This window comes from Camellia sinensis, chromosome 3 (genome assembly GCF_055761805.1).
Source record: "Camellia sinensis isolate YWXY chromosome 3, ASM5576180v1, whole genome shotgun sequence".
In the NCBI taxonomy this organism is placed as follows: domain Eukaryota; kingdom Viridiplantae; phylum Streptophyta; class Magnoliopsida; order Ericales; family Theaceae; genus Camellia; species Camellia sinensis.
Genome location: NC_138963.1, coordinates 77,547,078 through 77,558,791, shown reverse-complemented (window position 1 = coordinate 77,558,791; position 11,714 = coordinate 77,547,078). Strand labels below are relative to the sequence as shown.

General features: G+C 30.8%; 1 protein-coding gene across 1 annotated transcript; it reads right to left on the bottom strand.

The window, feature by feature from the left end:
- Positions 1-3,111: 3,111 nt before the first annotated feature.
- Positions 3,112-7,144, bottom strand: LOC114256449 (putative cinnamyl alcohol dehydrogenase 1). Its single transcript, XM_028196131.2, has 6 exons — positions 6,958-7,144; positions 6,275-6,388; positions 5,946-6,176; positions 4,433-4,718; positions 4,146-4,296; positions 3,112-3,502 (listed from the first exon to the last, which is right to left on the bottom strand). The coding sequence occupies exons 1-6, from the start codon at positions 7,053-7,055 to the stop codon at positions 3,306-3,308; spliced, it is 1,077 nt and encodes a 358-aa protein (XP_028051932.2). The 5' UTR covers positions 7,056-7,144; the 3' UTR covers positions 3,112-3,305.
- Between the last annotated feature and the right edge of the window lie 4,570 nt (positions 7,145-11,714).

Here is an 11,714-nt window from a genome sequence, read left to right as displayed (position 1 = left end):
AAAAAAGATTGCATTTTAGGGATTTAATTTAGCTTGATGATTTACGTGTGGGGTGGTATAGTTATTTTTTTAATAATCGAGAATCCCTAGAGAGGGCCCTTTGAACCTACCGAAAGGTAAATTTGAGATTCAAAGGACATCCCTTATATGCCAATGAACTGGGCAAACAAGAGGGAACCTCATCAGTAACGTGGGGAGCATACAACATACCAACTTGGATGGCCCCTTAAGTTGTGTTTGGATCATTGATCTGGGTAAGATTTTGGAAAGAGGAAGAGAAAGAGAAAAAGTGAGTGTAATGTTTGTGAATTTTACCTACATTTCATCTGCTTCTTCTTTTTATTATTTTTATTTCCTTCTTAAATCTCAACCCAAACACAACCTTAGGGTGTGGGGGTGTAGTTTATGTCTTACATTAAAAACTAACAAATGCCAAAAAAGAAAGAGAGGCGATTTCCGGCGACTCAAGAGGCAATTTCTGGCGTTGTTAGGGTTTCTCACCAAGGTGGTTTCCGGCGCTCTCTTAGGGGGGCTCTATCTCCCTCTTGATCACCTCTTTCTTTGGATCTCACCCCTTAGGGGGAGGGGGCTTTGCCAAGGTATGTTCTTAAACTGGTTGTGCTTTAAGCTGTCTTTGGTTTCATTTTTCCAGCGCCAAACTGATCTCCCCCTCCCCTTAGTCCCGATCTTTACTTACCTTAGAGCTGTGCTTTATTAGTGTTGCTTTAGTAGATCCAAACTCTGCAACCTGCTCTTGTTTTCAGTAAATCGGTTCCAAGACTCATCATTAGTGTCTTGCTTTTCATTGGTGATTTGGGTTGTTTTGCTCTGATGGTTTAATTTCTATCTTTGTCTTATCAAATTGCTCTTGGATGTCCTTTTGCTGTGATTTTGGTTTTTGGTTCTCCTTCTGTGTTGTGATTTCTTTTGGGTATATTGCTTTATCTTCCTTCCCACTGTTGAGTGGTTTGTACTATGTTGAAAAAGGGTTTCCTTATCAACTCTAAGTCGGCCACTAGACGGCTATCAAAAGAAGAAAAAGGCAAGGTATTGCCATGAATGAAGACTTTAATCATAACAATTGGAGATGTCCGTTGCCACCTGATATGTTTTCTCATTTAGACCCGCTTGAAATAGCTCTAATCAAGGATACTCTTGATGAGGATTTTAATTTTGATTGGCATTTGGCTATGCGGTATCTTAAAAATAGAGATTTAGATGGTTTAGATGTCAACATGTTTGCTTATGTCCTTCCCCCATAGCAAAGTACATCAATGCCTTGGTCTAAACATTTTGGTGTTGATTTTGATTAGGGAAGCGCATCATGAAACCAAGATCCATTCGATGGTGGTAGTAGTAGCAGGATTGGAGGAGGTACACCGAGTGGCAGAGGGATTGGAGGGGGTACATCGAATGGTGCTAAGTTTAAAATGGAAGGCATGCGTCAAAATCTTAAAGATATTGATGCATTTCAGTTAATACACCCATAGAGTTTGCCAGTTGTTAAGGTTCAAACTAAAATGCCCTTCAAGACAGCCATGGAAGTTGACATATTGGATGTTTCAAATATTGTAAGTTCAGCCTAGCACATCCATTTCTTGTGAAGATACACCTCCACAATATTAAACATCTCGAATTGTTCTAACCTTTTCTAGATCTGTGTTTGCCGTCCTTGTAGGGTTTGTTAATTTTGCGTGCAATTTCAGGATAAATTGCGTTTGCTAGTTGTGGTCATGGCTTTTAGTCTTAATTGTCTACTGTTTTATATTTTGTTGGGTTTCTTCTATCTGTAGATTATGGCTTGATATAACTATGTTATTCCTCTTTTAATATATAATCATGTTTTACTTATCCTCAAAAGTATTTACTATTGTAGTAATGACATACTGATGATCAACATTTGTAATGGAAACTATTTTGGGAACAACTTTTCTTACATATGTGAACCAAATAATAATAATAAAGTGTAGCTTTCTATTGCATTTCTACTATTGTCTGCCAAACAATAGCAGTATGAGCTTATGATATTTTTATCCTTGATCCTGTTTCCTTTTAGGCAAGTACAAGTACAACATGTCACTGCTTTACTTTAAGATGTGAATGTCTACCTCTTTTGTGTCATTTTCATTTTTTTGTTTTGGAAAAAAAAAAAAAGAAAAACAAAAGAGAGAGAATAAGTTAAATACTCCTTTTTTTTAGGAAGCACTTCAATTGTTTTATTTTTTATTTTTTTGGCAGGTAGTTGCTTTAGAACTTTTCATTGTTATTACTTTCAAAAACATGAAAAGTACAAAACATCAACATAAAAACGAAACCAAACCAACTTAAACGGTTGAAGAAATTGTAGAATTTTGTCAAGCAATTGAAACTTTTATGTTTACAAAACTCAAGAATTGATATTTGATTTTTGGCAATATATTGCTAGAGTAGTGTTGTTTGCAGTTTAAAATGCATTGTTTATAACTATTTTTTTATTTTTTTATTTACTTTTATTTTGTGATTTTTATTTTTATTTTGGGATTTTGTGATTGGTCGTTTGCTGTAGTTTTTGTTCACAATTTATGCAATAAAAATAATTTAAATAAGTTAATTATCCTCAAATTGAGGAAGAGGTTTTTTTTTACATAATCCTAACTTTTAACTTGGAATAAATTACAACAAATTTAATAATCTTAACTTGAAGGGATAAATAATATCATGGATAATGTGGTTGGAGTTGGGGTTAGGGGATAAATAATATCATGAATAATGTACCAAATAATATATATATATATATATATATATATATATATGAAATTAATTGTATTATGTTTGGCTAGGATGACATAAATAACACCAAAAAAATAAAAAATTAAAAAAGGACCATTTCTGACCATTAAATAAATAAGGAAAATAATTTTGAGGAGGGCTTAATCTGGACAAGAAGTTTGGAATTAGTTATATGCAAGGGGAGTTGAACTAAAATGAATTTTTTTTCCATAGTTTTGAATCACCACATCAATTCAAATCCTGACTAATCATGTCAGCCAAATCAGTTAAAAAAGTGAGGTATGAGATCCCACTTTATCAAGATCTACCTCCTTGTAGAGTGAAAAATCGAGCCTTGAACCATGATCGAAACATATGCTACATGAAAATATATGTAGTAATAGTATTGCCCCATATAGCAAGTAGCACAACATATCAAGAAGATCACTGCTTATCACACCCTTTTGCTTATTGATATGGATCCTCCTGCCCCTTGTATCTTCATTAACATTACAACAATTGATTTTTTATTTTTATTGTATTTTACTTCTATTGTTTCATTTAAAAGAGTTCTCTATATCAATAACAAACCGGTACTTCACGTCTCTTTTTATTAGCCGCTCTAAAGCTTCATTTATATACTTAATAGGAATAATTTCAATCTCTGGGTATATCTTCTGAGCTGCACAGAAATCCAACATTTCTTGTCTCTCCTTTATGCCTCCCGTTACGCTCCCAGAAATGGATTTCATACCTACCAATAGAAACATTTTAATGTTTGAATTCTCATTGTCAGGGAATTTCTTTTCTCAGAAAATCAAAACGCCCATCATTTTCTTTTAGGATAAAAGACATTTTTAGTCCCTAAAGTATGCGTTGTTTGTCATTTTAGTCTCTTAAGTTTTTATTTTGTCATTTTAGTTCTTAAAGTTGTCAATTTAAGTCAATTTGGTCCTAGGTCTAACGCCCGTCTATATTGATAATGAGAATATGGATAAAAGACAGTTTTAGTCCTCAAAATATGTGTTCCTTGTCATTTTAGTCATTTAAGTTCCAATTTTTATCATTTTGGCCCTCAAAACTGGCAATTTGAGTCAATTTGGTCATAACTCAAATCGACAAACTTTGATGACCAAAATGACAAAATTAAAACTAAAGGAAATAAAATGACAAAGAACATATACCTTAGGGACCAAAACTGCCTTTTCACCAAAGATAAAATACCTTTCCCCTGACCAATTTAATAGTACCAAATTGACAACTTTGAGGATCAAAATGACAGAATTGAAACTTAAGGAACTAAAATGACAGACAACGCATGCTTAAGGACTAAAAGTGTCTTTTATCTGTTCTTTTAAATTTCAAATTTTCAAGAACTGTGTGATGAAAATACATACCCATTATGAGACTTATAGGATGGAGCTTGACTTCACTTGGGAAACCAACCAGGACAAGGGTGCCACCGGTCTTCAACAGTGACATGTACGGATCAAATGGGTGATCCCCTGATGCTGTGTCGATGATAAAGTTGAGTGAATTAACCATGGCCTGCATGAAATTAAGATGACGATTGTCAAATTACTAAAACCTTCAGTGCTATAATTCTCACTTTGCTGCTAGTCTGTGAGCCTCTGAAAAATAGAACATGATACATCCCTGGAGGAGAATTGCTCATGGACTTTACCTTCATTTGTTCTTCATCAGACGAGATCACAAATTTATCTGCTCCGAGCTTTTTTAGGGCTTCGTCTTTCTTAGATATACTTGTGCTGAAAACTGTAACACTCAATCCAAAAGCCTTTCCAAACTTCACTGCCAAGTGACCAAGGCCACCTAGCCCAATTACCCCGAGAGATTTACCTGGTTGGTTCATTTTATAGCGCATCATGGGGCTGTAAACGGTGATTCCTGCACATAGCAATGGTGCTGCTAAGGCTAACGGGTAATCATTAGGTATCTTAAAGCAGTACCTGTATTTTACAAGCATCAAAATAGGCACAATGTTAAATTCCATAAAAAAAAATTATGTTTGCTTTGTTTCTTTTTGTTTGCTTTGTCTCATGGGGCAGTTCTGAGCCGATCCTGTGAATCGGATTTATTTATAAGAAATTTATAGTAAACTTTAAGTTATAAATTTATCACTGTAAAAATATTTTTAAAAAAATTCACATCAACTACTTACACTTCCCCACTTCATATTTCACTACAAACTAACTAAAATAAACTAAATAAATTAAAACTCACAAACAAAACTCAAAATGTTCCAATCATTTATCACTTTAATAAATTATTAGTATTATTACTAGTACCAAATGATCTTTCTATAAACACAAAATACATCTAAAAAGTCACAAAATTTTCTCATTATCAAAACGAGAGACAAATACATAAATATTTTTTTTTTCCTCAAAACTTATGAGTAAATAAGTCTAATCAATAAGACCAGTCGGTAATTATCCTATATATATCCATGCATTCAAGGCCCATATAGCCTTCGTTTGGGAAGCCCAAACTTGGGCTTTTTTGGCTGTTTTAGCCACAAAAAACAAAATAGGTTTTCTAGTTCAATAAGACAAAACATCACATCCAACCCATAATCATTACATTCTTTCTCTCACAAAAAAATCAAAAAAGTCAAAAATCCTTTCAAAACCAAGCTTTTTAGTCCCGGGCTAAAATAGCCAAAAAAATCAAAAAGCTAAAAAGTCAACCTACTTCCCAAATGAAGGCATCAGTTTATTTTGATATCATAAATGAGGAATTCAAATTCAATATATTAACTGACTTGTTTTGCCAACAATGCCAGTCATATGGAGGCAAGTAGAAGCTACCTCAATCATCATCCAAAAATGCACTTTTTATCGGATTGTAGAGAAAATAGATAATGAGCAGACTAAGGTGGATGAGGCATTCATCCATATGTGATGGCTGAATTCAAATAAAACCATCAGAAGTGACTCAACTATAAGGCAACTTAGTAGTTTGCCTAAGGCTCACCCAAAAATCACAAAAACATAAAAAAATAAAAAAACTCTTCTGTTCAAAGGCCCTAATTGTCCAAAAACTCTAGGGCCTAAGACCTTACTTCAATGTTGGGTTTGAGGTCTCAAAAAATCTTTGATTGCTATTGCTACGCTATTGAGGTCTCAAAAAATCTTTGATTGCTATTGCTATGCTATAGAAGGGGGGGAAATTACCTTTGATGAACAACAATGTAACTAGAATATCCACCTTTTGTTATTGTACCATCGACATCAACAGAGTTGAATGTACGGACAGCTCCCTTCGAGCAGTAGACATCCATATTCATACCACAATACTCACAATCTCTGCATGAATTGACATAAGTTCCGACTCCAACACGGTCTCCAACTTTGAAGCGATGAACATTAGAACCAACCTCTTTAACAATTCCAACAATCTCATGTCTATCATGCAATGTCACACACACACACACACATTAGTTCATGAGAAAGGTATAGATTATGGAAAGACTCTGAAATGAGAGAGAAAATCAAGTACACACCCAGGCACTAGGGGGTACTCTGAGTCTCCATATTTATTCCTAGTCCATGAAACATCAGCATAACACACTCCACAGTGGGTAATTTTCAATGAAACATCATCACTTTCAACCGCCCTGCATTTTTTTTTTCATGCTAAAACTGGTAAATATACAGATAAACAAAAAAATAGAAAGAACAATGAGACATGATTGAAGATGAGCAAGTATAGATCACTAGAAATTTTTTAAATTGTGGACCTATTAGTTTAAACTAATAAGAACAGGTGTTTTGTTAACGCAATTTGAAAATGTGAACAAAATTGGACCCAAACTTTCAAACACCAAACTCGATGAAAAGCCCTCATGCAAGCTACTTTTGGTTTGAATTTTCATTTCCAAAAGAAAAGAAAAGAAAAGAAAAGAAAAGAAAAGAAAATCCAACAGAAAACAAGACAGTAGTTGTAATGAGAAAGAGAAAGAATTCAATTATGGAAGTGATACACACACAGCTTCAACACTAGAAATAAATTGTAATTAAGCAACAAGATGAAGATAAAAACACATAAAACAAAAAATATAAGAAGATGGGAAATATAACAAGAGAAAGAATTCAACACAGATTCAATCATTAATGAAGTGTTCAGAAGTATATATGTAGATGGGAAATATAAGAAGATGTTTGGAGCTATAGAAACACATATTACCTACGGGCAAAGTTATAAGGAGAGAGAAATCCAGATGCATCTCTTGCTGCCCATCCATGGCACTCCCCCTCCTCCTCCATCACTCTTTCTGAACTCATTCTTAACTTCTCTCTCTCTCTCTCTCTCTCTCAAAATATATATCTATTTTGTTCTGTTTTATTATATAAATATGATTCTAGCGTACACACCCCACAAGTGCTAGTGTTATAATTAAATCACTTTTGGAATTATTTGACAACTTAAAAAAATTAAAAAATTATTATATTACATTATCAATAAAAAAAAAAAATTACATATTGATAATATGATTCTAGCTACACACCCCACACGTGTGGTAGTGTTATAATCAAATTACTTTTTGAATTATTTAATAATTTTATAAAAACTAATTAAAAAAAAATTACTATATTACTTTATCAATTAAAAAAGAATTACACATCACATCAACTCATAGCTTTTAAAAGTAACCTTTTAGTATACACCTACTCTATGCATTCCTAAATTATATTATTTTATTCTTAAGTTATGATTTTTTTTTTTTATTTAGTTATAATTCGTGAGATCTTTAGTTATATGTTATTTAGCTATGATTTTTTTGTTTTTTTAAATTTTAGTTATGACTAAAAAAATATGAATTATATTATTTTCAGTTTTAGTTATAAAATTTATATGTAGTGTTTCTCTTTTAAAAAATTAACTTTTTTAACACTGAAATAAGTTGGAAACTCACAAAAAAAAAAAAAAAAAAGGGGCTCCAAACGACCACTCAATCATAATTAAAAAGATTAAAATGGATTATAAAGCATTTTCAATGGGTGTTTTTAAAAGAGGCATTTTGGCTATTATAGGTAATCTCGTCATATTTTACCTTCAATGGGTCTACTACATTTTAACAAAATTTTTCCAAGATAGCCTTGAGAGACTTTTTCAATAAAGTGATAAAAAAAAAATTAGGTAAATAGCATTCCTTTTTTCTTTTTCTTCTTTTTACTTTAGTTAGTGAAAAATAAAGAGTAGTATTGGAGTAATTTTAACTAAAGAACTCTTGAGTTATAACCAAAATAAGAATCTTAATAAGTTATAATCAATATCATAATAAAGCATAATCAATGGTTATAATCAAATATCATTTGAATTATATCCAAAGCTCTCTTTGATCATAATTAAATTAATATTTACAAAAGGTCATAACTAAATTATAACAAACATCACAATAAATTATAAGAAAAAAAAAATCATAAAGATCGTAGTTTGGGGCATTGATACACTTTTTTTTGAAGTATGTATTATCTATCTATATCTATACTATTATACTATTATAAAGTGAAGGCCTAAATTAGTTTAGTGAAACTTTCTTCTCCTCATGTTACGTGGAAAATTTATATATATTAAAATAAAAAAAATTATTATATACAGTGTAAACAAATTTTGAAACCAAGACCTTAAGTTTCATTAAGAATATACTTGTCACTTAAATAACATGCATATTATAATATTAAATTATTTATTATTTGTCTTTATTATTGGTTATTTGAATTGCACACGTATTGCTTGTGCCACCCACTAGTACTATTATTAAGTGAAGGCTTAAATTGGTCAAGTGAAACTTTTTTTTTTTTTTTTTTTTTCTCGTGCCATGTAGCAAATTTATATATACTAATATAAAAAAATTATTATACACAATATAAGTAAGTTTTGAACCTAAGATCTTACGTTTTATTAACAATATACTTATCACTTAAATAGCATACATATTATGATATTAAATTTTTTATTATTTATTTTTATTATTAATTATCTAAATTATACACGTATCACTCGCTAGTCTTAATAAACCAAAGGTTTTAGTTGATATAAACACTTCTTCATTTTGTTCTTCTTCCAAAATATAGTTTGATAACCATCAGTAATAGAAAGAAATAGTTTTACTCTATCATATAAAGAAATACTTATGTGTAAATTTTAATAGGTAGATTTATTATCAATAGATATTGTGATAATTAATGATATTTTTCATCAAATATTATTAAAAAAAGTCACTAATTATTAATTTTCAGTGACAATTTAAAAATTGCCAAAAAAAGTCACTAATATAAGTTTTGATGACCATTTAAAAAAATTGTCACAAAACAATATCAATAATTTTTAATTTTTAGTGACAATTCAAAAAATTAGTCACAAAAAAGTCACTAATTGTAAATTTCAGTGACAATTTATAAAAATCGTGATAAAAAAGTCACTAATTATCAATTTTAAGCGACATGTAAAAAATCATCACAAAAAAATATTTTTAATGACGATTTTATTATGACTAACTTTCAATAAGATTTGATAAAAATTAAATTCAATTATTAAAATCTATTAATACTCTATCCTTATGATAAATGGTTGAGTTATAGACACTTATGTCACGTTTTTTCCTTTTCAAAAATATTCTTAAAAGTTTGATAACTGTCAATAAGAAAAAATAATTTTATAAGTAGTTTCTATTTTTCTACTTCATTACTTATCGTATATAAATATTGGATGGTGTGCACACTAATAGCCACACTACAACAATCAATTAGTTAAATGTAAAGAAAAAAGAAAAAACTCAAAATTAAAAATTAAAAATAAAAATCTAAAGTAGTTATATAGAGATAGTTTGTACAAGATAATTGAAAAAAGTGTGATAATTCAAACTAATGAAATTTGTGGGAACCGAATTCATGGGGTCTCCAATCAACGAAAAGGACACATCCGAACCCATTAAAGATGGGTCAGGTTCAGAAAGTCTTCTGGGCTCAAGTAAGTCATCGCGGAGTAAATTCAAATAGATTGAAGAATGTGTGGGGTAGAAGGTACTTGGGTCGTATTTCGGGGCGAGTGCATCAGGTAAATTGGCATGGTAATTCAATTTAAGTGGGCTTAAGCTGTCTTTTTCTGAGAAAATAGTAGAGAGATGGATCTTGACATGACAATTATCAAGGGTTAAGTTATATGGGAAAATATCTAAAAGTATGACTCTATAAGAGCATCTTTAATAGTGTAGCAAAATTTTCACCAAATTTGAATAAAAAAAGTTAAATTTCTTGATCTGATACGCGTAACTCCAATGATTATAGTTACTGTAGTGTGCATAAAAAAAGGGAAGGGACATCCGGTGGGTCGACCGGCTGGTCGACCAACCGGTTCAATTTTTTTTGAACCGTTTGAACCAGTAATTTGAACAATTTGAACTAGTTCGCAGGCCAATTTTTGCATGAGTCAACCGGGTGGTCGACCCCGTAGTGTAAAATTTTCACAAATTTCTGCTTTAACGGCTGTACACAGTGAATTGGTGAAAGAAGCAAGTTGTCCTCAGTTTGGTGAAACGTTTGATGTTTTCTCAATTTGATACTATTTTGGTGTAACCGTTGGAGCACAAAAAGCAACTTTTTTTTTCATCAAATTTGAATTTGATGTTGGATTTAGTGAACGGTTGGAGATGACCTAAAAGGAGATAAAGGTCAAATGGAAAGATATGTTCTAATAACTTGTACTTTAAAAAAATTCAAGGACCTTCTCTTTTCAAAAGATTGGCTTGCTCGTCGGAGTGCTAACACCGGCACTCCTGACCGAAGTATTTTTCTTATTTCAGGCACAGAACAAGAATCTTTCAAGGATTTGTTTGGAGGGGAAGAGTATTGCAAAACCACCCCTCACAAAATTTATGCTTTATATAATAATATATATGGTATAGGTACACACTACTATGATAGTATACATTTAAGAATACGAACTATATGTTGCAAAAAAAAAAAACTCAAGATTTTTATGAATAAAAAAGAAAAAGAAAAAAAGGAAGTCTTTTTCACATTTTTTTGACATGGTAACCATATTTAGTGGTTGAGGATCTTCTATCCTTAAATTATTATTTTGTCTCTTTTTGTCTTTTTATTTTAAAATATACGTGGTTATTAAATTATGTAAAAATTTTAATATATGAAAATTTCAAAGCATAATTCAACATTAACGAATATTTTGAAACAGTGAACAAATATGTTTAAAGAGAATAACATATAAATTAATAAATTGTCTAATTTTTTCTTAATAACTAATGGGTCATATAATTAAAAAATTTCTAAAAATTTTAGAGTATGAAAATTGAAAACAACATTTATGAATATTTTGAAACGATGGAATAAATATTTTATTTAAAGAGAATGATATACAAATTAATAAATTTTATAATTTTTTTGTCTTAATAAACTAGTGGGTTATATAATAAAAAAAAAAAAAAAAAAAAAACTGAAACATGATTATTTCAGTGATGTGATAAGGAAAAATTACTAGTTAGTTTTGAGACAACATGTGATCATGTCTCAGACCAATTACGAACTCTTATCTCTCTTTATATTTTTTAATTATTCAACACAAAATTATAAACTCCACCCATCTATAAATCGAAACACACCAAGGACACACTGTGGCTGTATCCAGACCAAGTAATAACTTCTCAGTGATAAGAGTCGCATTACAATGGCTCTGACGAATGCAGTGACCTTAGCTTCTCTATGATTGTGCAATGGATCTGTCAGCCGTGAGCCCCATTCACATTTAAGGGTTCGTATGAGGTTGTAAATTAAAGGGAAAATGGACTATAGATTCATTGAAGAGTAATGGTACAATGATTATTCATTTTTAGATAAATTATAAATGCATTATTAACATTTGTTAAAAATATAAATTCTTTCTTTATGTTTTAGAAATTACTACAAATTGTTCTTATCAATTTT